Raw genomic sequence first — 27,249 nt, forward strand, 5'->3', positions numbered from 1 at the left:
TAAAAAACTAAATTTGAAAGTTTAGAGCATTCTTTATTCTCTTTACTCTATGAGATAGTAGGTAGACACATCTGTATGTTCTAAAATCTCATATTTTAGGCAAAAGTGCTATAACTTGGGGTAGTCTGAAAATGCATATCATGATAGAAGAAGATACAAATGAGTTACACATGAAAGACATATACTACATTATTTCACATTTGACAAGAAGTATAAAAGGTTATGAAGTTTTCAGATAGATTAAGCAATTATGTTAGCCTTTAAGAAGATCAACAACCTCACAAATGTTTAATCAATACAGGATTGCATGGGGCTTTTAAGTAGAAAAGCAAGCAAACTAACGATCAGCGTGATTTGTATTGATGATATGATTAAACATAATATGATGGAGTTTGAAAATAGATTTTGGGTAAAATGGATATATGGATGGATAATGGAAACATCTGTTAATTCCATTTAGAGTAATAGGGGAATAAATCTTTTTCTTTTATGGGACTATTATAGTAGCCCTTTGCAACTATGTAAGTGGATATAGTTCCCTCCTTTGGTCAGGCAACTTCCCCTTGGCTCTGATAGGTATTCCTTCAACTTCCTGCTATGACATTCATCCTCTCATCTTTCCTCATGAAGAAGTAGATTCCCCTCCTTTCTTCTCTGAGATTTTCAACTTCCTCAAATATGATCAGGTGTCTGCCGTCGTAAATATTCCTTCTGGCTTCCTTATATCCCTTTTTAGATTCTACCATAATTCTTTCATTCCTTTCAAAAGGAAGCTCCTTTCTTGAGTTTTCTAGGTTTCTATGTTTATCTACTCCTTAATGTAAGTTCCAATGGATTCCACTCCGTCAATTAAATAAATTGATTTTGCCGAGGCCACCAATGACTTCTCCATTTCTAAATCCAAAGAGCCTTTAATCATACTTACCTTGCTTGATTTTTTTTTTGGCACCACGTGACACTGTTGCCCACTCTCTCCTTAAAACATTATTTCCTTCTAGTTTTTTAGAGGTCACTGGAGTTGAGAGCCCTATCTATTCTACGTAAACTGATGAGCCAATGCCAATCATATAATTTTATCGACTTGCTAGGGGTGGGAAGTCCTTAGCTATTTTGGATCAGTGAGCTGTAAGAAGAGGTTTGTTGGGAGATTTAGGGTTGAAAAGTTCTGCTTGTAACAGACAGCTATTGGGAACTTGGTTCTCTCCCTTGATGGATTTGAAAAAGGAAGCTTGTATCTCCAATTGTCATTAGGTAGCCCACTTACAATAATGAGAGGAACCAATTTTAGGATAAAGCCAACAGTATGGATAGAAGAGTGGAGAGGAAAAAAAGCCCTAAGTATTTAGATTATATAACTGAAGACTAAATCGAGGCTTACTCTTGATCTTGATAATCAGCTAAATATTTATGTAACATTCAAGGCTGTTTCCTTTGAATTTTCTATATCCTGTGGCAGAAAGAACTCTATTGATAAAATCTTTGGTTATTCCTTCTCTGTTCTTCCTAAGATCATCCCTTAAATGTTGGTGTTCCATGGAGTTCTATGTCACCATCTGTCTCACGCATAACTAATTATGACATATATCTGATGATTGCTAAGTTTGTATCTTCAGCTAACATTTCTCTCCTGAACTTCAGATAAATATATCCAAATATCTACTAAACATTACCACTCAGATACCCTAAATATACCTCAGATCAACACATTAAAACTTAAACTACCCTCCCCTCTTCCACTTCTACTTATTACTCTTTTTGTACTTCCAATCTCAGTGAATGGCACAAAATCAGTCCCTTGTCCAAATTAGAAACCTGTGTACCAATCATGGAACTTATATCTATCTCCTCTATCCTATGTCCAGTGGATCACAACATCATGTTGGCTCACCTTTCAAGAAGATATTGAATCTAGGCATTTCTTGCCACCACCCATTGTTTCCATCTACTCTCCCCTGTATTACAAAAGAAGCTTCTTAACTCATTCCATTGCCTTCAGTCTTTCTCCTCTACAATTCATTCTCCGTAAAGCTATCAGAGTGTTCTTTAAATGAAAATTTAATCTTGGCTTTCCCTTGTTTAAGACACTTCAATGCTCCCCTTCTCATTTCCTTCCGAGTAAAGTGCAGCATGATCAAACTTCTGTTTACCTTCCGGCCTTATTTCACATCACTCCTCTCGACTTCCTTTAGTTTCTTTACTAAACAAGAGCCCTTTCCAGATACTCTCATAGCCTTATATCCCAACTTCACTGCCCTAGTCACACTACATTATGTTTATCTGCTATGTTTAATATTGCCCAATAGGCAGATTGATAACATGTGTACTAACATGCAAATCAGGTCATTAACAATTAATTTAGGTAAAATAATGTGATAGTTAATATATATTTTTAAAAAAAGCATTGAAGTAGTTATCAAGAGGAAAATCATCACCTAGGTTACAAAGAAAGTATGATTATATATGTAAGTCATGAAACACAATTATAAAATAAACACGCATGTACTTAAGAACTAAGTGTAAGAGCCACAATTCAATTTAAGAAATAAAACAGTAGCAAGAATAATACAAGTTTCCTCCCTTAGCCTACCCCCAGCCTTCCCTTTAGAGATAACCATAATCGTAAATTTTGTTAACCATTCCCTTATAAAAATAGTTTTCTGACTCATGTACTTATGCCTAAACAATATATTTTTAGTTTTGCTTGTTTTTGAGATTTATAAATATGATAGTTTTGATGTGTTCCATCTTCTTAAACTTGTTTTTTACTCAAATTATATTTCTAAAGTTTATACACATTATCATAATTATGATTAACTAATTTTCATTGCTTTAAAATACTCTTCTGTGTGAACAGCAGAGTTTATTTACATACTTTCCTGGTGGTTGGCATTTGGGTTTTTCCAGTTTTCTACTGTTGTAAACATTACAAGTGTCTTGGATAATATCTCAGGAGGGCAATTTTTGGATTGTAGGGTTTGTGCATGTTCAGCTTTATAAGACAATTTGATACCAAAGTGATTGTGCTTTTTATTCCTATAAGAACTATAAAAAGGTTTCCATTGCTCTTATAGTTGCAAACAACCTACAGTTTTCAGACTTCTTAATTTTTGTGACTAGTAGGTATAAAATAGCATCTTTTTTTTTGTATTTCTGGTTGACAAAAGTATTCAGTTTTTAAAAATGTTTATTTACTCTCCTAATTCCCCTTGTACTTTACCATTCTTTTGTAGTGTTGTATGTCTTTTGTTATTGATTATATGAGTTTTAAAAAATATATTCTGGAATACCAATCCTTTGTCCCTCATATATGTTGCAATTATCTTCCCAGGTTGTGGCTTCTTCTTATTCCCGTCATGACGATATAATATGGTATTATAATTACCTACCTATCACTTAGGCTACCTCACCAGACTAAAAGATCTTCAAGGTAAGACACCATCTTAGTCATTTTTGTTCCCCAGTATCTAGCAAGTGCTCAACACATAGCTGAGCACATACAGTTGCTCAATAAATATTTATCAAACGAATGATAGGATGAATGAACTGCTATGACTTTAAAAATGGTAAATCAACCTTTTTTAGCCAAATTTCGTTTTACACAAATTGGCTGCACCATACTGCTAAACTAAAGAGGGTCAGAAGTATGCATTACACACAATCCTGTACTTGCACTTCAAAGGTGGGAGTCAGGCACTAGTAAGAGGTGAGAGTATCTTCAGAGAGGTGGCAGGATATTGTTTATAAAAATTTGTTACCAATTCTTAACATTTGGTAGTGTTCATTTCTCATCCTTTTCAATGCGCTTACAGTTAACTAAGCTCCCTATAGTGGGATAATATTTAGCCTAAATTTATTACAAAATTAGAAATGTTGTTAAGACACAAGATACGGATTACATTTTACAATGGATGCACAAGGTTCATGGTTTGTGTCATTAATTTGAAATTGGTTACCTTTTTAGTAATGGTGTCCGGAGGTACATCCCGCCTCCCAAGAGGATAAGGATTCCATTGGCCACTAGGAGATACATCTTCTTGTCCATTGTCTAAAATGTTGCTTTGCTGGGACGGGGTCTATTGCGAAAATGGTATGGCATTCTTTAGTGATGTAATAGAAGTTTATCATAATTTTCTGAAAAGAGTCCCTAGTGACTATGATAAAATTAATTTTGTTTAATTGCAGAAAAACAAATATCCTGAACTGGAAGAGTTATTATACACTATTTACTCAGTAAGAATTCTAAATTGACAGCTTTTTGGAAGCAGTGAGAAATTCGATTAAAATAACCATCTTAGAGTTATTTACTGAATTTTAAAGAAAAGTTTAGATTATTTACAGTACCTGAATAAAAAATAATAAGAATAAAATTAACCAATTGTTAAAAACCACAACATTTAAAACCTGCTTAATTCATTTCTTTAGTATGATCTTACCATTTAGAATATAAACTGAAACCATATAATACATAGTATGTAACTTTCAATATTTCAAACCATAACCTAAAACAAATTTTATAAAGCTGTACTGATTCTGGTAGAACATGCCTTGCACTAATCCAACATAGTGTTAATACTAGCATAGTGTAAGATTTATGGTACTATGACATTATCTACAGATTGCTTTTAGGAAAGTAGGAAAGGAACATCAAAAATATTGTACTATTAGAATCATGGCATAAATAAATGACTTTTGATTTTAAATTTATTTATATAGATCATTTATGCTTTAAAGTTTAAACTCTTCATATATTTGTAGCTGATTTACTGCTTATTATTTTTAACAAATAATAATACCCCTGTCATTATTATTATTAATATAAGATACCAGGGAGGACTCCATAGTCTGATCTGAGTAATAGCAAGCAATTACACACCATCAGAAAGACAGCCTCCAGTGGAGGGATATAGTACTGGTATATTTTTCCTGTGGAAGCAGATCAACTTTTTTTTATGATTATATATGTATAATCATATACATACTTTCTCCTCCCCTAACCTACAGGATATCCAGATACTCCTTGATTTCCTGGGGAATTCTTATGTGGGTGAAAAATTATACTCAGTGTTTCCTATGCCATTTTCTGTATATGTTTTGAAGTATCCCTATGGATAAATAAAGCCTAGTTAGAGGGTATATGTGCAGCTCTACTCTGTGTGAGGAACTGTCCAGCCCCAGGATGGGAGAACTGGGCCATTCTCTTCACAACATGGCACAGATGGGCTGCTTGGCAGCCGTCATCTGGTTATACAGAGCGGTCCTAGTTGGTTTTTAAAAAACAATTATATAACCATCCAATCTGCATTCTGACTGCATGCATTTTTTTTAAAGGGATTGCTTGGAACTGTTTTAAAATAAGATTATGACACTAGATGAAGTTTTCCTAAGGTCTAATGGATATAATGAAAAGTAAGGAGATAGCTCAATTTTCTTCTTGTGCTTTGGCCATAAGAATTCCTTTTTCATGAGTCTATCAGAAAATGTGAAAAAAAGAAAAAAGGTACTGAATTGAAGCATCTGGGTTAGTTAGGGATTAATTCACTTGTGTTTGTTTGAAAAATCACATGTAGGTAACACATTTAAACTACATACTACTTGAAAAAAACAACAGCTATTTAATGCCTGTTTGTCTGTTTTCAAGCATTAATTTTCTAGTCTTTTCCTTTTTCAGATTAACATGTTTGTATATGCTCACACACAATTTTTCTAGATATTAAAATATGACAAGTCAAATTATTAAAATTAAGCAGTTAAAATATAAGTTTTCAGGGTAAGCACTACTGATCGGTGTTTTTTTGTTTGTTTTGGCTTAAATTAATGGTTTAAACTAATATCCATGTCTTTCTGGCTTGATTTATTTGCCAGTGAAGTAGGATAATGCATGTGTTCATCTGGTTAGGTGCCTGTGCAAAATCTTTTTTTGAGAAGAGGCCAGAATGTAACACAAGTATTCTTTTATTTTTTTCCCCCTCCATATCATTCTCCTCTCCTTCCTATTTCCTCCACTAGTCTTGCTTCAGCTGCCCAGACAGGACTCCTAGTCACAGAGAGCAACTGAGAATTGCAGAATTCTTTCTGGTGTTAAAAACAAAAAATGCAAAAATCCTTTAGTCAAAATCCTAATATGATGGTGTAGGCTCTTCCCTAGTTTAAGAATCAATCTTTCTCTTTTTAAAATTAGAATTAGCAACCACACCGATTCTACAGTACAGGGGTCAGAGGAAACATAAACATGCAGACACATGAAAAAAAAAAGAAAACTTTTACTAGACACCAAAATTAAAAGAATTTCCCGAAAGCAATTTCCTTTCTCCATTTCAAGAATGCTCTGGCATTTTTGTTTTTCTTAAGTAAGATACTCTGGGGGCTTAAGTTTGGAGAAATAGTAAGACCATGAAAACAGTTTCTTAATGTTGGGTATGGGGAGGCGGTCCAAAAGAAAATTATACAGTGGGCTCACATTCTGTCCCAAAAGATGTATAGCTATTTACAAAAAAATTATACTTTTGACAAAGTGCTACTGAGTTGTATATAAATGCAGTTGCTTAGTTGTTAAAATTCTATAAAAGATTAAAAGGAACAACTGAAATATATAAAAAAATGAAGCTATCACTGTTGAAATTTGTTATTGCAGAGATAATAAACAAACTGAGGTTCAGTTATTCATTCAATTATTTCTAGTACCACATTCTAGATATTTTCTTTAGATACTTTAAAAAAGTAAGATACTTCTTTTCCTCAGCATAAATAACCTTAAATTAAATATAAAAGACATGGAAAATCACCATAATGCACCATTTTCTCAGCTTCTAAATTCTGTAGATCTTTAAATATTTTAAAAAGAATAGAGAAAATGGTCATTATGATTTAGTGAAAACTCAGAAATTATATTTGTTAAGAAATAACACTAATGCTAGGAGAAGTTTTGCTGAAGGGATACAGTCCCAGAAATGACTGTGGACATTTGTAGATTTAACATTTATGTTTTTGACTACTGTGAATGACCACAAATGTCTACTGGAAGAAGTAATTTCTAATCTTGCTGAGATGTAAATGTGCATGAAAATCTGTGATATATATGTGCATATGTGTGAGTGTGTGCATGCATTCGCTTATGTGTGTCCATATGTGAATATGTTTGTATGTACAGGATTCACAAATATGAATAGATGAGCTGAGCTGACTTAGTAGTTTTGCTTTGGTTAGCTAATTAATGGGTGCACTGAATGCTTGACAAATTAGACTTACTGCATTTAGCTGGAGAAATTATATGAGAGTGGTATTAGCATTTGGCACTCTGCAAAGGTCTTGGGATATATGCCTTAAGAGCTCAAGGATCTATTTTGCTTAGTAATTGGCATATAGTTCACAGAAGGCATTACCATAGATTTTAAAATGTTTTAAAAATAATCTTCCCCAAAGTATTTTTAGTGAAAATTATTGTTACATTATTCATTTTCTGCACATATTTTTTAAAAAACAGGTATTACAAATATATGCCAAGTTTCAATATAAATCATTATGATTTCAAGGGGTTTAATCTGAAGGTTGTAATGTAACGTTCAGATGATTTTTTAAACCACCATTTCATTGTCATGGTGAGGAAGCATCTGTATGAGTACTAACATTATTATTTTGGTAATTTTAGTCATTGTCCATGAGGATTTATGTGGATTTACAGGCTTGAGGTTTTTTTCATAATTAGAAAGATAAGTGAATCTTTCTTGAGTGATAGGTAGCCAATAATAAATGCAGCAGAATCAATAGAAGCTATAATAGGCATAAGTTGCCCCAAGGTGCTGCATAAATCTTGTTTTGCTTTCAGCCGAAAAAAAAATGGAATTAAGTAAGTAACCCTTGAGACTAGGGTGAATAAATGCATATCAAATGTTGGTACTATTTGATCCTGAGTCATCCGCATAGATGCAGTAAGAAAGGACATTAGAAATTTAAAAATAATTTAACTGCACACATTTCTATCTAAATTTTTCTAATCCAAAAGATAGTGGGATGAGTATCAACTAATAAAACAGATAGCAAGGCCATCTTCTTCCAGGCAAAATTCTATGAAAAGATCTTTAATACATATATTTCCATAATTTCAACTTCCCTTACCCTGAAATTGTAATTTATATTAGTGTCTGTTTCAATAAAGCCAATAAGCAGTAGGTGCTATGGTATAATATTATGGTGACAGAAGTTAAAAAGAAAGGAACAAGGAAAGAAGTGTCAGTTTCTCCAGCGGGGAAGAAATCACACTATACTAGCAGCCACACACCTGCAGAGGGGGAGCTAGGAGAGGCCAGTGATTTCTTCCCCAGCCCCACTTGTCTATGGGGCTGCAGACGCAGGAACGATTAACTTGTGATTTTCTTGGGTTCACAATCTTTGGCCTTTCACTGCCATGAAGCATATTTCTTGGTAATACCGAGTGCCCAGGAAAAGCAAGTGAATCTTAAAGAGCCTGAGGTAACTATGAGCATTTATTAGGTTCTGCTAACTGAGAGAGCCCTGTATCTGTGGCACATAGGGAATGATTTGGGTCATGATAGGTTTTGCATTAGTTACTATATTCTACTCTGTAGTCTTTTCTCCATCCCATAGATCTATTTTTCTGGATTACTGTGAAGATGATGCGAGATAATAATGTATATGAAAGAGCTTTATCAACTATTATGAGTTATGTTCTCTAAAAATGTCAGGTTTTATAAATATTTGAGAAGGCTCATTGTATGGTAAAAACAGCTGGGACCTTGGTGCCAAGCAGGGTCAGATCAAATTCTACCTACTACTATGTTAGGTGCAGAAAGAAAACGGTAGAATGTAGGTAGGTTCCTTTGTGTGACACACGAGCCTCAGTTTCCTGGTCCGTACAATGGAGATAAACACTTCCTTTGAGGGTTTGTGAGGGTTGTGTGAAAAAAACATATTTAAAGTACCTAATGGTACCAGGCACGCAGTAGATTCTTAAGAAATCCTAGTCTTTATTCTCTTGTTGAAATATTTTTTTACCATTAATCTGGATAATAAAAATGGCAATTTGAATCGACATTTTACAGTATTATATTTCTCTCTAATAACATAAAATTTCAAGACAATAACTAAGCTCAATTACAACAGAACACATCCGAAGAAGCACATGGAACCATTAATAAAGTCATAGAAAGTTGCCTTACATGCTTTTTGGAGAGGCAGCAAATAAATGATTAATGAATAAATGAATGAATAAATAAATGGATCAATAGAAAATACTAATAATTCTATAATTTAATAATGACTTATATATGTTAAATGTATGGTTACAAGTACTGTTAAATTTTTTTAGGAAATTAGAATAAACATCAATAAATAAAAACATTAATGGAAATTAAATATTAAAATAATTTTGTTGTATATCTTAACATTTTGTTAATATCTTAGTAGGTGTCATAAAATTACCATAGAATATGTAATTTACTGTTTATAGTATAGGAAGCCTAGATGTAGCTTGTAATCCATGAAAAATGTACAATACTTGACTTGGCATGTAATAAATATGAACACATTAGAAATATTCAAAACACAGAAAAATCTGGGAGAGTCTTTTCATCTACATATTCACTTTGTAAATAGAAGTACAGATTCTTCAATCTTCATTTACAAACAGCTATATCCTTTAATTAGTTTATTATAAATTTGTTTAAAACATTTGAGAAAAAATAACTAGATATATTTGGTAACCTAAACAGAAACTCAAACCGAAAAACAAAATAACACCCTGAGTCAGGACCTCAGCTAGCACAAATAGTGCCTTTCTGCCAGTTACCAAAATGGAGGTGGGGGGGAGGTCAGAATCACAGAAAGGTGCCCTCTGGGGACACAACCTGCAAAAATGTTGTCTCTGTGTGACAGAGAAAATATGAATAAGAGCTCCTTTCTCTTAATTGCAAGAGGGAAGGTTTGCCAAGCAGAGTACGGGGAAAGGGTGTGGACGTCAGCCCCTGAATGGTCCCGGAGGAGTAGCTGCAACTCTATTTCTAGTGCTTAACTGGTAATATATGTGAAAATGTTAGTTTATTTATATTTTTTAATTTTTAATTTTTTATTACTTTTATTATTTTTTGTTATCTTCAGTTAGCCAGCATATAGTACATCATAAGTTTTTGATGTAGTGTTAATTTAGATTCCTTAGGACACCCAGAGCTATTTGCCACAGCACCTACGTAGAGATGGCTAGTATTGTCATTTAGAAATTTTATAAATAAAAAGAGCTCTCGTATTTCCATGGGAGAATGAACAGTTTGATCTACTGAAAATTCTTCTTTATAAATTGATCTTACTCTATATTTTCAATGCAATTCTCACGGCTAACAAGCATTTAGAGACTGCAAAATCTTAAATTGCTGATACTAATTTTTATTACCTTAAGCAGCAAGACAAAAATGTTGTAATAGGTTTTTATGCATTTGTAAGTCAAAGGAAAATAATTTTTGCCTCTCTCCTCTCCCAGTGAGAAAGGTTCGGGGAAATTGAACCTCAACCATAAGACCTGTTAGCAATGGTCAGTGGAGCCAAAAAAGGAAAATTTTAAGAGAAGATGACTCTAAAACTTGGCAGAAAAAACAAAGAAATTTTCAAATTAAAGAAGCTCTGCAGAAGAGCTGTGCCTGGGCACAAAGATGAAGGAAGGGGTAGAGACTTAGAGTGGAATCCATGGGAGTAAGTAGAGTCTGGAATATTCTTGAAACATCAAGTACCCAGTGCCCGTACCTGATAAGGTTCCTGCACTGGCAGCAGGATAGGAAAGTTGCCTCAGATGCCGAAAGCTGAAAGTTTAAGGCCTTAAACTGATAATCTGGGGTCATAAAGTCTTTTAGGGGTAATGGAGTAATTGTCCTGTCTGTATTTCTTTTCTCCCCCTTGCCTTCTCTTCTCAATCTCTCTCTCTCTCTCTCTCGCTCTCTCTGGTGTGGATAATAACATATTGATGATAATTCATTTTGAGATGGAGTCTTTCAATATTTGAATTATTTTTGGTTTTCATTTAATGTAGCTTCCAAAGAGAATTCCTTTAGGTCATCTCTGTTATCTAACTGAGGAAGGTTGAAAAGTCTCTAAATATTAGAACTCTCTAATATTTCTGATATAGATTATCTTAGAGCTGTAGTAACAGTTAATGAATCCATTCCCTAGGGTACCCCAAACAAGATCAGAAAGTTAATATAGCAACATAGAGGTACCAAACTGATTTTTGGGGAACAATTTAGACATTGGGAAACAGCATTTCAAGTATATTACCATTTTTCAAACACTGAATATATCCATATTATTCTATAGGTGGATGAGTTTAATGGGGCTAAACATTAAGCAAAATAAGGGGCTTTCCATATAATTTCAAGGGGTGCAAGCAATAGCTCCCTTCCTATCAAGATCTTGCTAATATGACCACTGAATTTTGAAATTCCATCCTCTTAGTTTAAGGTTTTGATTTCTATCAATTGCCAAGCCCTCTAGGACAAGGGCCTATTTAAATGGTGCTGTCTTATCTATTACTCAGTGCAAATTCAACATTCAAAAGTTCTTAATTTAGTTAGGTTTTTTTTCCCCAAAACGACTGTGGGTGATGAAAAAGCTGTGAATATAAATGTCTCTTTGATTTTATTCCTCTGTTGACAGTATGAAGCAAACTATCCAGAGTTAGGAATTGTTATTCAGACTAATTTAACAATAAAACATGGATTTGAGGTCTTTGACCCTCATTTTGCTGGGATGGGAGTTAGTTCCATATGTTCATTAATTTTACTATGAGAGAAGTGTTTGGAGGCTACTGTCATTCTCTTATCCCTACTTTGCACTGCTTTTTTCATAAAACTTACTAGGTTAATGACTATATTAATAATATAGTCATAATGACATATTGCATGAAAATGACTCATTAGTCTCCATCAAAATGTAACTAAGACAGAGGTATTAATCAATTTAAACAGGTAAAATGTTCATTCTCAGTTTTGCCTGAATAAAACAGCAGAAATGTTCCTTCGACAATGGAAATGTTTCTTCTTCCAGTATATTTCATTTCAAATGAGCCTACAATTATATTGAAAGCCCTGTTAACATGCTCCTTTTCCATTAGCCTAGGATGAGTAACAATTTGCTAGCTAAGCCACGAACTTGTTTCTCATGTTTTATTTCTGTGTGATATTTTCCACAAAGACAATGGGCTGAAGAAGCATTTAGGAGTGCCAACCACTTCATTTCCATTGTAATTTAGGTCCCTATGTCTTTTCCAAAGGGATCAACTGAAATCCAACAATAATTTCTAGCTCTGTCTCAGAATGCATCAGCAAGGGAAGAGAGGGCTATCTCCAAAAATGTTTTAAAAAATACATGTTCATAGATCTACACACACAAAAGAAAGGAAAACAAAGAATAAAAGAAAAAGAAATGAGTAATAAGAAAATGAGCCTTAAAGCAACTCAAAAAGCCATGTACCTGCTCAATCCAAAAAGCAAAGCTGTTAAGCAGGAACCTGAGAATCATTCTAGCTCCAAATATTCATTTAGCAGCTAAGAGTTCGGGCTCTACATTATTTGCCCTTGTGCTTTTTGGACTCAGAAGAGTCTATAAGCAGGGTTGTATGTACAGCCTAAACACATTAAGTGAACAAACAACATTAATTGGCTTTGGTATGCTGACACATGTAAGGCAGTCCATACTTACTTTCTGAAGAGGTAGTTCTTGTAGATCAAATTTAGACTTAGTCTGCAAGTTTAAAGTCATGCTTCTGCCTGCATGCATTGCTGAAATACCTCCATAGGGCAGCATGCCAAGGTTAACTGTGTTGTGTTTGTAAGCAGCATTCTGAGTAGAGGAAATAATCATGTGACAGGGTGTGAACACATGCTCAACAAACTGATTATTACATGAACATGTTTAAAATTTATAACATTTAACTTTAAGCGGGCAAACAGTAACTGTCTTTTAAACATGCACTTGATCAGACAGAAGCATACAGTAAACAGTGTTAGTTATGCACATAATGAGTACCATCCAAAACTACAGAAAAGACAAAAAGCAAGGATACATTCTGTTTTACATTTGCTGCTAACTCAAGGGCATAGAACCTATCTCTCATATATTGTGATCGTAGTGACTTTGGACAAATGTTGTTCGTTTGTGGTAGTCTAATAGTTAAAAAAAAATTCAAACAGTGAGATCTTAATCAAATTTTGCCAGCTCCAAATCTCATGGTCTCTTTCACATTGTGAGATAAACACATACACAAGACAAATATCAGCTTCTAATTCTGCCCTAAAACGAAGGCACTACAATGTTAAAGCCAGAAATCAGTGTCCTTTATTGCTCAGTCTATAGACATAATTACAGCAACTCAGAAAAAGAGCTGGTCAAAAAAAAAAAAAAAAAAAATCATTCAACCTGACTATTGGCTAATTGAATTTACTGATTAATTTAATTAAACCAGTCAAAGAAATTGTACGTGAATCCAAAGTTTCTGACTTTTTTTGTTTCTTAAAAATTACATTTTAAACTGGAGAAATTTCATAATGAAACTAAAGGAATTAAGATTTGAGCTATTAAGACTACTTATCTGATGTACCTAAATACCTATAGAGCGCTCTGGTGATACCTGCATTGTGGCTATCCTTCAACAGGTGCATCTCAGGTTATTCCAAGGGTCGGAGAGCTAGTTAATTTTTCTTCTACAGAACTTCATTTAAATTAAAACATTTTTATGTCCCGTCATCAAATAGTTTCCGTTAGGACAATCTCCACTTTCCACCTCTCATAAGAAAGTAGTAATTGACAGTATTTGGCCCTTTTAAGAAATTTTCTTATTTTGGAAAAAAAATCTACACAAGTTAACTTAGTAAACTTTTTAAAAACTGAGTATTACTGAACAATAACAACAGGCAGCTATTCTATTCTGAGGGCATTGTTTGCAAAATAATGATTTTTAGCATCAGTTTTACTGAACTCAACTGAAAGACAATTATACTCCTGATGGTGTGCTTGTCTACCAATCATATTTGTTATGGATCCTTGATTATTTCATCCAGTGATTTTTCATTGTCACCATGCCAAAGATGAAAAGGACACTGAACATTTCAATCTAGCACTTGAATGATTCCTTAAGGTTTAAAATTATTCCAGTCTAGTCCCTCTTAGCTCCTGTAGAAGGGGAGCAGTCTTGGACATATGGGTTCATGTTTTAAATTCTCTCAGTCACGGTGGGACCCCGTACAGGAAGCATGAGCCTCGAAGTTAAACTACAGGAGAAAACAGCATCTTTTATCTACGGCAGTACTTGGAGCTGCCTCTCCAAGGTCAACACCAGGCAAGATCTTTAACCAACGTTATCTTGGGCTGTTAAGCTTATCCAACGTCCAGGCCTCTGGGCAGTTCTCTCTTATGAAGAATGGACAAAGATCGTGTAGTTTCTAGTGTAACTATTTGATTTCCGGGTTTAAATCCTCAACTAAATTTCCCTGGGAAGAAACACACGGTATGTCCGGTGCAGTCTGACTTTGAATGTTAGGTTAAAAAAAGCACAGCTGTGTCAAAACTAGTCTTACATAATAAGTCTGTGCTTCGGTACCCTGAATTCATCTTTTTGAGTAGCTGGGAAGTTCTAAGTAAGATACAGCCTGAATAGCTCAGTCACGCAAGTGAGATGGGGGAAGAAATGTTACTTGGAGAAAACAGGGGGACAAACTTTCAGGCTCTAGTATCTTGAAGCAATACTCTCAGGTAACCTAATTTCTTGGAATTAAATAAGAAGCTATGGAATATACATTGAAATTGCTCTGGAAAATGAAAGACAGACTGAGGGAATTATAAACGAAGAGGGGAAGCATGGAAACTAATGAAAAAGGAAGGTGTTGTCACGGCAATAGGAAACACACATGAGTTTACTTTTAGTTTTCTGGATCTGGGCCAGGCAGGGTTTGCAGACTTCTGCCGATCCTAATCCCCCTCCCCCGGTCCTAGTTTCCTCTCTCCAAAATCCTGCTCCAGCTGGAGGAGTAGCTCCATTCAAAGGAGAGGAACCATTTATCTGAGAAACCAGTAAATAAATGATGGTACCAAAAGCATTTTGTCTTCTTTTTCATGCTTTGTTTTCACTCACTCCTCTGTTGCCTCAAATTACTAGTCATTGTACATATGCTCTGAAAAGCTTCTTATAACCTTTTCTTGACTAGTTCATCTTACCCTGTTATGTATGGTCGTGTCTACACGAGGCCAGAGTTCCCAAACTGTACTGTATTATTTGGCCCCAAATATTTTCGCCCTCCAAGTTATCTGTCTACATGGAGGGTATAAGTTGAGGTAAGGCATGGTGACAACTGACCAGGTGTCTCCCACTGACAGCCAGTCATGAGGCTTTGATGAGGCTCCCTTCAATGGGACTGAGCACACCTATTTGAAACAGACATTCTGATGAAATATTTTGCAAGGCAGAACCAACTTCCACATTGAAAACTAACACCCACACCCACATTTATTAGTTCACTTGTCCCTAAAAATAATTGTTTTCTTGTCATGTAGACACGACCTACAAACAATATAATTACTTAGAAAGAGTATACCTGAAAGTGCAAAATTCAATATTAAGGAAATATATAATAAATGCAGTGACCTGTGCTTTTAGCAGGACACCAAATGAAATAATAAAACTATTGAGCGAAACTTTCTAATGGTATATTATTACCCAGATCCCCAATTTACTCTAAGTATTTAAACCCTAGAAAATGAGAGCAGAAGGCCCCATTTTCATAAAAAAGACCTTAAGATTCTAAGGTCAATGCAGAGTACACAAGGCCCTCTACACCAAAGCCACAAAGTACATTCAATGAGAATGGTCAATTATTGATCATAGTTCTAGAAAATGAAATATCAGATTTCTCTTCAGGAGATACAAATAGGCAACAAAAAGTAATTCTAGGTTTTAAAACAATATATATATATATATATACATATGTATATATATATATATATATATATATTTTTTTTTTTTTTTACCCTCCTCAATCACTATGCATTCCATGCTGTATTGTGACTCAGTTTGTAACTGAATTGGGATTAACTTTTTTTTTTGGTTGCAGTATATGCACTAATTTGTACCTTTGTAGTCTTCATAAAGACATCATCTATTTTGTCGCCTGTAGTATGATTTGAAGTTAAACATTTCTTTTTGTATAAAAATCAACATTGTAAATGGCAGGATTTTTTATTGAGGGCATTCAATCTCCGCTTATTTTATTTTTCTGTTTCTTGCTGGGAAAAGGTTATTGCTCATTGGAAGTAATAACTTTAGCCGCCCCCTAGCAGTAACTGTGTGGGACAATTTTATAGACAAATTAGGCCTGACTTTATTATAAGTGAGTCTGTGCAGAAAGGGGCCAGATACTCACTTTTTCTAGATTGAACAAAAATCATACTCTTTAGGTCGCTAGAGAACAGTTCTGTGTCCTAGGAGAGGCATTCCGCCTTAACGGCTAGAAAGCACCTGAAGCACCAGCCCACACAACGGCGTCAAATTCTTTCTTACTAACAATAGTTAGGCTAGACTCGGTAAATCATTCGCCTACAGGTTACGGACTCTGGAAGGGCGTTAAACAACATCCACGAGAAACTGTTACGAGCCATTTCCCCACAATAGAGAGAGAAACAAAATGTTGATCATCTGCTCATTCGTGTAGTTCATGCTTCCCTACATGTGCTTAGAGATGGCAGTGCAGTGCAACTAAAGGCAGGGGGGGTATTCTTACAGAGAAATGCCGGACATACCCTGTCTAACCTTCTAGCTTCTATATGTCTAAGCAGCTGCTGTCTCCAGTCTGCAGGCATTTTCCCACAGCTCTCCTCTCCCCTCACAGGGGCGGGCCTCGGCTTTATATCACTGTTATCTGATGGCTTGTCACCATAGTTACCCAAGTTATAGTCAGATGGCAGTTTTTCCAAAAGAGCTGCCATAGTAGGCCTAGCTGAAACTGGCCTGGTTTGGGAGGCACCGTAACTCTCTGTACTGTAGCTTCTTGCAGACAATGGCCTCCTCTGCGTAAGGTTTTTAACTGGAAAACTTCCCGCCTGAGCTTTCACTTCTTGATATGAAGGGTGTTCATCTTCGTACCTGCCATTCCTTTTCAGGAACTGGGACTCAGTCACTGAAACGCTGCTTTGGCGATCCAGACCGCCCCTATACGGAGGTCTGCCGTACCTATCACCCGGAGGCAGCTCATGAGGTTCACTGACCCTTCTAAACATGGCCATCTCTGTGGAGCTCGCCAGGGAGTCGGCTCTTCTCAGGAAGCCCGTCCTGGCACCTTGGCTTGCAAACTGGGCATTCACCACAGCATCCTCATTAACGGATGGCTGAGAAAACGAGAACATTTGCTCCATCGGTGGGTATCCTCTGTAAGCTCTGGGACTAACCAAATCCTTGGCGATGTTTTTGCCGGGCTGTTGCACGTACTCAGAATTGTGTTGAAAGGGGGGCGGTATCCTCTTTTCGGCTTTAACTTCCACTGCTCCTTGGGGATTGAAACTTTGGTCAAACTGATAGACTTTTTTGGTCATGGAAGCTTTTTGTTGCTGTGGCCCTTTACTACTTCCATACGTGAGCATCTCGTCATCCAGCATTGGGACTGACTGGCTTCGAGACATACTGGACATACCATGCTCTGGTCCCAACATTTTATCTGGCCGTTCATGGCTTCCTAAGTGATCACTCCCAGAAGCATAGTTTTCTAGTGGTATGTTATACACCTTGTACGTACCAATGTCAATCTCATCGATACTCTGTGACTTTTTGAATTTATTGGACTTGATATCTTTCATGAGTGGGGAAAGCCTCTCTGTGCTTTTGCTAATGGAAATAACACCTTTAGAAGATTCTGGGCGGCAGTGGATCTGAGAAAAGACATTGCTAAGACTCCTGTTGGGATTGGAATCGTGATACTCCCATGGTACTCCTGGAGAAAAAGGACTAGGTATTTCAGCAGATTCTTTTATATGTTCTTTCCTTTCAGGCAATGGGCTGGTGGTGGGGGTTGTCTCTAATTTGGAAGGGAAAGCGGTCCTGTCTTCAAAAGGACTAGGGGTTCTGGTCCAATTCTGCCAGGGATTGGAAGGAGGCACTTCTGTTTCTGGTGTGTGTCTGTGTGTAGACTGCTCAAGTTCCAGGGGAACACCAACAATCCTATCCTGCCTAAGCAAAGGCCTGCGTCCGTGAGAAGATGTGCTTCTAGATTTTGAACTTAAGAGAGGATTGTTGTTGGCGTTCTCGCCTGCGGTCTCCTCTGCAACAAACCCTGTGTTATCATAATGTGAACCATCAGGCCAGTTGTCCGTGAAGGCGTCACTCATTGGCAGCCGGTCCGGACGCTGCGGTACATTCCCCGGGGGAACAGCCTCCCGCTGGCTGAGTAATGGCTTTGAATCGAGAGGCTGTGGGAAAGATTGCGCAATCCTGTGAAGACAGTGGGAAGATGAAATATGAAAATAAGGACGAGCTGGGTCTTTGCCAGAAAGAGAACAAGCAGCCAAGACTGCCACAATCCTGTTTCACGGATCATTCATCCACACCTCACTTCCAATTAAGATGGCATAGTTATTTCAGCCCTGCCCCCCAAATCCACCCCTTTTCCTTGCTTTTTTATTTCCTCCTTGTAATCATCACCTTCTAACATACTATATCAGTTACTTACCTGTTTTATTTATTGAGCATTGTTGTGTGTCCTTTGCTAGAATGTAAACTCATGAGGGCAAAGATTTTTTTTTCCCTCTTCAGGCCTAGCATAGTGCCTGGCACTTGGTAGGCATGAAAATACATATTTGTTGGATGATTAAATGAATGAAAGAAATAGATAAGTTTTCAGTGATGGTCCTGCCACTTGTCTGATAATTAGAATCACCTGATTCTTGGTCCTCATCCCTGGAATTTCTGATTCAGTACATTTCCAAACTATTGGTCGAGAGTACCATTCTTATAAGTACTTGATATATCTGATGAACCCAAATTGTCTTCAAATAACATTTATTTGAAGGCCAGGTATTGAAAACACTAAATTCATTGTATAGGGAACACATTTTCCTAGAATGTAAATTATATTATATTACGACTTTTGGTCATTGGCTTGCTTATGCCAGTGACCACAGTATTTTTAGAAGATGCTCGTTTTTTTAGGTTTATTCTAAACCATTTGCACACTAATAACATTGAATAATACATATATATATATTTTATCAGTGAGAGAAAGACCTTTAAGTGCTTTTGCTAATTGAAAAATAGTAAATTTAGAAGGAACCTTCCAAAGTACCTCATTAAGCTCAGCTTATATCACAAATAACGAACTTGTAAACTGAAAGAGTTAAGATTCTTATCATGGGCACTGAATGGTAGAAATAGTTATCCATTAATTACCAAAGAATATATTGTTGACAGTAGTGATATTATCAGTAAAATATGAGTAATAATCATTGACTACCTATATGATGATTTGTATTTGCTGTTTGTACCTTAAAACATAACAACAAGGTACAAAACAAAAGAATCAGAACTGGGTAATTACTACCTCACTGAATCACTTTATTGTGCTCTTTGGCTTTTGATTTTTATCTGTATAATGGAAGTAAAATAGAGTAGGAACCATTTTGGAAAGATTAAATACTTTTGCTTATAGCCTAACTTTTCCAGGTGGTGATAAAATGATGATGATGATGATAACGATGATGACGATAGGAATGACAATTTTATTAAATATTTACTTTGTACTGGGCACACAAGTGCTTTCCATGCATCTTGGTTTAATCCATAACCCCACTGGGGATAGTGAAATGCCCACGTGTGTCATAAATAAGTACTAGGCAAACAGGATTTTTGGTTTCAAATTTTTTAAATTTCTGTTCCTATTATCTCAACCTGATAATCTCCTGCCATCTCTCCTTTAAACAATGGTTTTGCTGTATAAAATGGATTCATCCTCTCCTGGAAATCCTGGTGGGAATGTGATTGCTTACCTGCCCCTTCCGTCTGTCTTCTACACCATTCATGCGCTGAATACAATTCAAAAATTAAGATCCCATTTTTTTAAAAAAGTTGCTGAAAGTAAGCACTTGGGAACAGAAAAAAGGGAATTCTAAACACACCTGTTACCCCATAAAGAATTATGTACTGCATCTTTAGCTGTTGTCTGCAAGGACCCCACTTTAACCCGGGTGTTAGAGGATCCTGAGGAAGCCTGGGAAGGCGAGTAGTCTGAGTAAGTGCCTGAGGAAACACTGTTATTCAGACAGTGAGTTTTGTCAACTTCAGACTCATCAGTTGATTCTGAAATGTAAAGGGGAAAATGTTATAATGCTATGAACATTGACAATAATAAACACAGAAAAGCAAGTATGAAAAACAGATAGCATAACAATGTTAGGAATATATATTTGTAAAATATTTCTATAGACTATGGTGTATCATAAGTTACGACTGGTGATTCATCATGCACATGCATTTGTGGCATATTTTCCACATCAGGTTCACAGTGTTACCTTTTTTGTCCTTCCCTAGCAGAACAAGTTTGGGTGGGTACAGAGGGGTCTCAGCTAATGAAGGGTGAAGTTCCCCAATCCTCATTTCATTAGCTGGATGAACAAAAGAATCCTGAGAGATATAATAATATAGGACAAGGAAAGTAAACATTTAAACATTGGTTAACCAAGGTGGCAATATCTTTACTTGGCTCAGATTTAAAGATGGGGCTCTAGAATATAAGTCACTGTGGAGCACTGGGAGAAGTGAATCATATGTTTCTCTGAGGTGAGTACTAAGATGTTTTGTTCTTTCTAATTTAAATGAGTCCATTTGTTGATCAGACATTTTTTGAATGCCTGTTGATATGCCTGGCACTGTGCAAAGAACTGTAGAGTTTCCAAAGAAAGACAAAATGTCACCCATGTCCCTTGGAGATTTACCATCTAGTTGGGGAGATGAGATACATCTTATTATAACACATGACTGAATTATGATAAGCTGTATGTGAGTATATGATACTTATATGCATATATATGATATATATATATGCATGTAAGAATCTAAGAGGGGAGCTCCCTTAAGAGTTCTAAGAGGGAAAGTCCATCACTGACCAACTAAATTTCTTTTCATCCTCAGCCATGCTCCTGCACAATTGGGTCCTTTAAATCTGGCTTTTATTGCCAATCCCCCTGTTAACTCTTACTGTTTCCCAAGTGATCTTATCCTCAATTTCTTTAGTTCTATCATGACTTCTTCCTAAGGTTTCTAGTTTTCTCATGATTAATCTAGCTTGCTACATCTTCATTCTAAATCCATTCATTGAGTGTAATGAGCAACACTGGTACAAGAATATAACTTTATAAAGACAAATGAACATGTTAAAAAACCCTGTGAATTTTAAACTTCTTTAATTAAAATTATTATTTCCAGTTAACCAGATAATGAGAGAGCATTGGGGAAAGTAAAATATCAAATTCTCACTTTTTTATACACACAAAAATGTTTTGTCTATGCCCACAGGGAGGTAGTGATATAAATTTATGCATGGCAGTTATCTTTATGTCTTTTTTTTCTTAAACCTCAGGTTAATTTGAATTCAAAAAATAATTTTCAGCATTTTTCAGTTTTCCCATTAATTAGTTCTTGTTAGTTTAAAACATTAATGCAATACATTTAGAAATATTTTGTTAAATAAAGAATATACTTGAGCACACAAATATAGTAAATGAAATGTGTCCCACTTTATAACTAATTGGTAATAGACAGAAACTTTTATTATATATTTCAATGCCCCACATTGTGAGTGACAGGCTCAAGTCTTTGGGTATTGCAAAGAAACAGCTATTTCTTTAGCTCCTGGCTTAAGTTCAATTTTTTGGGTTGGTTTTGGTTAGGTTTGTATGAGAATACTTGCCTGTGAAAAACCTGGGTATATATCTGATATTTGTTAATTATTTAAGAAAAATATTTCTAGTTGAACCTTTCATTTCCTACAAGTAAATTTTAAGACTCAGCGAGGTCCATGCTTACAGGGAAAATTAGACCAAGATCCAGCATAGAGGCAGGATTCTTGGGTTCATGTCCAAAAATCTTCTCTTATATTGTGCCACCTCCTAGTGAGCTCAACTGTGAGCACATTACAGACTTTTAAAATCCCATTCCAGATTTGAAGAGGGATAGGAAAGAGAGAGGGATTGATGGAAATTCTGGAGATGAAGAGGGAAATCTGTGTTTTCATGGATTTTGAAAACTATTTCAAGGTATTATGATAAAGTTTTAAGGTGACAGAATAGAGAGTAAAAGGCTTTACACATCTTTGTAGAAATTTATAAGTAGAAGCAGACACAAGTTTGAGAAATTGTACCATGAAAAGTCATAAAATATGTTAAGGCTTATCAAAAAATATTCAATTACAAGGTGGTATATTTCTCTTCCATTCCTGCTTTATCATTTATTAATCAGGTTATCTTGGGCAAGTCAGTGAACCTCTCTGTACCTTATTCAATTCATCAGTAAAATGAAGGTAATAGATGATAGGAATTAATGCTATTTTCAGTCTAGTACTAACATTCTATGAATCTAAATGTAACTTATTTGTTGAAATAAGTTTAAAAAGGAAATATTCTTATGACACCTGATACTGAAGTACAGGAATTTTGTTTTAGTCAACAAAAGAAACCAAAGAGTTGTACAAGAATAGAAATGTAAATATAATTAAGGGCTTCATTACTTCATTTTCCTTATGACTTATACAATCAGTGTGCAAGTTATCTTGCATGTATAGGTCAAATTTTCAAATTTGTATCCCAAGATTGTGGCTGGAGCTTGGCATGGTAGGTATGGTATGACTCAGATTCAAGTCTCTGGTTCTGCTCAAGAATTTCTACTTTGAATCAAAAAGAGCTCTAGTGACTAGGAAGAGACTCTGATATCAGCTAATCATGAGCTTGCCCCTTTTCTCCAGAGTTCTGTGGCCCTCCACCTAGGAGGATTAGCACTACTGAAGCAAGAACAGTGGATTCCCACTGATCCAGTTAAACTCACTTATCTTCATGAGCAAAATGATGATGATGATGATGATGATGATGATGATGATGATGATGAAGATGATGATGCCATCAGTTATGGAGGATCTATTACATATCTGCTACTGTGCTACTATGCTAAACACTTTATCTGTATCATCTCTGTTAATTACTTAATTGATAACCTAGTTTTTACTGTTATTATTTTTAAGTTATTTACTATCGTTATCTTTGTTTTACAGTTAAGGAAATGGAGGCTCAGAGAGGTAAAGTCATAATTCCAAGTCACCAACTCAGTGAGTGGTAGAGCCAAGATTTGAACTGGGATCTGTGCAATGGAAGGCCTTCTGTGTAATACTATGTATGCTCTACTGTCTACCCTAAGGAAAGCTCACCTCTCAGCTGGACTTCACAGAACAGACAAGTTAACTGTCCAACAAAGGAAATTAATCATTGATTCTGTCTCTATAAATTCTTTTAGAGAGGCTGGAGGAGTCAAGTTCACATTGGAAAAGTGGGTGAAGCTTTTGGGACTACTTCTATGGTGAAGGCAGTGGAAGTTATTGGTCAGGAATTAAATATAATGAGGGTCCCATTTTAAGCACCTTGAACCATATTTGCTTCTGGTAAGGAGACAGAGGAGGGGGAGAAAGAAAAGGCAGAATCTCTTTTTTTCTTTAACCCATTGACTTTGTGTCGTTCAAACTAAATCTCAGCTGCTACTATTGTAGGGAAAGGGAGCCTAACGTAGAAGTGAGAGGGGGAAAAAACTTGTGTCTGAGCTTTCAGGAGCCCAGGTCTAGTATTAATAAAAGCATTTAAGGACATTTTCAAGGGTAAATGACTACTCTCTATTACCAGGAGAGAGATGTGTTTCCTCTATAGAAAGAAATTGGGTGGAGTCTCCTAACAAACAAAAAAGTCCAGAAACTTTGTGAACATGGTGGACACAGTGAACAGGTATCCAGTGAGAAGTTTTCTTTAATGCAGGGTAGTGGCCCACAAAAGGATTAAAGGTGGATGGGCAGGATTAGCACATCATTCTCTTTTGGAAGGGAAGGGAATTATCATTTACTGTAGCTTTCCTCTTCGCCAAGAACTGTGCTTGCAGCTGTATAAAAATACTTGTTTTCATCTGATTTTATCTCCACAAAACTCTAAATGTTATTGTTACCTGTATTTCTAAAGATACAGAAAGCAAAGCTCAGAAAGTTTTCAATGACTTGTCAAGATCACAAAATTGGTAACAAGGTAAATTCAATTAATGTCTACTAGACTCAAAAGCACTTTCTCTTATTCCCAAACTGGGCTCCAAGGTACCTGTGGTGCTGTTTTTAATTCATCACAGGAATACATGGTTTATTTTAAATATTTGAGGGAAACAAAGCAATAATTGACATCAGTCAGATACTGTGTGAATTGGTGGCTCTCAGTTTCAATATTAGATTGCACTTTCCTTTTGATGACAATCTTTGTGAAACTGGGTTTTTGGTGGTTGCTGTGATCAAAAATCAAGTGCTATTTGAAAATCAATGTGAAACAGAATTGTAGTATCTAATATGATTCGAAGGTTTGAGAAGGTAAGTGGTGTCCCACAGGGGCACACATTTCATTAATAAGTAGTTTTGTTATTTAAGCATGAAATAAAACTATTATTTTCCTTTTCAATTTATGTGTATTATTCTTCAAATAACCACTAGGCAGGGCATAAATATTTATTAAGTTGTTCACACCTATACTTAAAAAATGGAACTGTTAGGTACTTCTTTTGGTCTATGATCCTTGTAACAAAATTACTAAGACACTAAAGGCATTTGTATACCAAGATTTTTAGAACACTTAGCCTTTACTCATTTTATGTCATAGCTTTATTTACCATACCATTCTTCTTCCTTCCTTCCCTCCTCTTTCCCTGCTCTTCTCACTCTCCCAGTAGTCTTCATCATGATATTTTGCCTTTACTCATATTATATTAATGTATTAATATGGTAAATTGTTGTTTTTAGAATACATGTTATTCAACACATAGGTGATAAAATATAAATAGGTATGGCAGCCAACACTTACTTAGTGATTAATTTGACAAAAACTCAGAGAAATTGTTCTTCCCCTCAATTAACTTCTAATTGGATGTAGGGACAGACATGTTATCAGTATTACAACACTAGACTCTATCAGTTGTTCATGTACTCAACAGATATTTATTGTGTCTGACTCTGTAGTAGGCACTGTGCTAGACGCCAGAAAGACAATGGTAGGCAAGACAAACCTGGCTCCTGCCCTCATGAAACTCAGTCTGAAGTTAATAAACAACATAATCATAAATGTTTTCCTTATATATAACACAAATAAGCAGGATGATGTGATAGAGAAAATCAGAGGTTCTACTGATCATGGTGATCAGGGAAGGCCTTCCTATTGAGGTCATCTCTAAACTAAAACTTGGAAAGACGTGGAAGTGCTAGTCATATAAAGAGCTGGGTGCTACATACTGAATGTTTGTGTCCCCTCAAAATTCATAAGTTGAACCTATATGATGATATTTGGAGGTGGGATCTTTCTGGAAGGCGATTAGGTCATGAGGGTAGAACCTTCATGAATGAAATTAGTGCCATTGTAAAAGAGACCCTAGAAAGCTCCCTATCTCCTTCTACCATGTGAAGTCACAGAGAGAAGATGGCCATCTATAAACCAGGGAGTAGGCCTTTACTAGACACTGAATCTATTAGTACCTTGATCTTGGACTTCTTAGAGTCCAGAACTGTGATAAATAAATGTTTTTGTTTATAAGCCATGTAGTCTATGGTATTCTGTTATAGCAGCCTGAATGGACTAAGACACAGGGAAAAAGCAAATGTAAACTTCATAAAACTTACATAAAGGAATATGGAAGTAGAGGACAACCTTCATACCTCCCTGTCCTCCTTGTTCATATGACCCTACCAGCTGTATTCTTTGTCTAGCATAACGTATATTAAAACTCTTGGCATAGGGTTGGCAAATAGAAAGTGATCAATAAATATTGATTTCCTTTTCCTTTTCCTTTTTTCCTCTGCTGCATTTGTAATCTATTTACCTTATTTATTCTTATCATTTTCTGTTTCTGGTTCTGCCTACCTCTATTCTTTTTTCCTTGGTTTTCTTTCTTTCTTTTTTTTTTTTTAATTTATTTATTTGAGAGAGAGAGAATGAGAGAGAGCAAGCACATGAGAGGGGGGAGGGTCAGAGGGAGAAGCAGACTCCCCGCCGAGCAGGGAGCCCGATGCGGGACTCGATCCAGGGACTCCAGGATCATGACCTGAGCCGAAGGCAGTCACTTAACCAACTGAGCCACCCAGGCGCCCTCTTTTTTCCTTGGTTTTCCATATTTAACCATATGGATAAATCTATCATGCAGTGTGTGATACTCTCTTCCATATTCTTGACAGTATGAACTAAATAATGACTCAAAAATATCATACAAGTGCAAAACATACAATAAAATGCTTCATATACACTGATCAGCTGGACACTTGGTCATCTGTATTTATTTTATTTGGAAGTGGAAAATATGGAGTGTGGCCCCTTGATCTGGATGAGCAATTCAAGAAGGGAGGATGATAAAAAAGCAACAGCTTCTCTTTGTTCTAGGATGGCTAAAAGTTGGGGAAAGAAGATCTAGAATCTCAGTTTTAGAAAAAGTGTTGAAATTACCAGTGAAATTTCTGTTCGAGATAAAAGGCCAGGAGAAGAAGAAAACTAAGAAAGGGTGGGATGAATCACTGAAATAATTATAAAGCTTAAGATTGAGTTTCAATTAGATAGGAAATAAGTGTTTTTAAGGAGGGCAAATTAGATTTGTGTCTTAAAAAGATCATTATTAGGGGCACGTGGGTGGCTCAGTTGGTTAAGTGTCCAACTTTGGCTCAGGTCATGATCTCAGGTCCTGGAATCAAGTCCCTCATTGGGCTCTCTTCTCAGCAGGGAGTCTGCTTCTCCCTCTCCCTTGCCCCTCCCCCTGCTTGGACTCTCTCTCTGTCTCTCTCTCTTAAATAAATAAAATCTTAAAAAAATAAATAAAAAGGGCATTAGCAAAGTAATGAGAGGGGGCTGGGGACAATGTTGACAGTTTTATAATAATGCAGGACAGAGTTGAGGGCCTGAGGAGGTTGAAGAGATACACTTAGATGAAAATGTAGATTTAGGTGACCGGAAGGGGCAGTG

At 35.9% G+C, this 27,249-nt stretch overlaps 1 protein-coding gene across 10 annotated transcripts in view; it reads right to left on the minus strand.

Moving 5' to 3' along the window:
* LRRC7 (leucine rich repeat containing 7) overlaps positions 1-27,249 on the minus strand; it is a 533,169-nt gene that overhangs the window by 66,068 nt on the left and 439,852 nt on the right. For 8 of the 10 annotated variants that reach the window (XM_032426318.1, XM_032426311.1, XM_032426364.1 and 5 more), the window contains 4 exons: positions 20,539-20,650; positions 20,146-20,326; positions 16,786-18,466; positions 3,954-4,073 (listed from right to left, as the gene is read on the minus strand). In XM_032426318.1, coding sequence (XP_032282209.1) covers positions 3,954-4,073; positions 16,786-18,466; positions 20,146-20,326; positions 20,539-20,650 — 2,094 coding nt within the window. Of the gene's footprint in view, positions 1-3,953; positions 4,074-12,696; positions 12,838-16,785; positions 18,467-20,145; positions 20,327-20,538; positions 20,651-27,249 lie in introns of all 10 variants that reach the window. The other 2 variants (XM_032426390.1, XM_032426345.1) reach the window with 2 other exon arrangements.

Source organism: Phoca vitulina, unplaced genomic scaffold, assembly GCF_004348235.1.
Source record: "Phoca vitulina isolate PV1807 unplaced genomic scaffold, GSC_HSeal_1.0 scaffold2, whole genome shotgun sequence".
Lineage (NCBI taxonomy): Eukaryota > Metazoa > Chordata > Mammalia > Carnivora > Phocidae > Phoca > Phoca vitulina.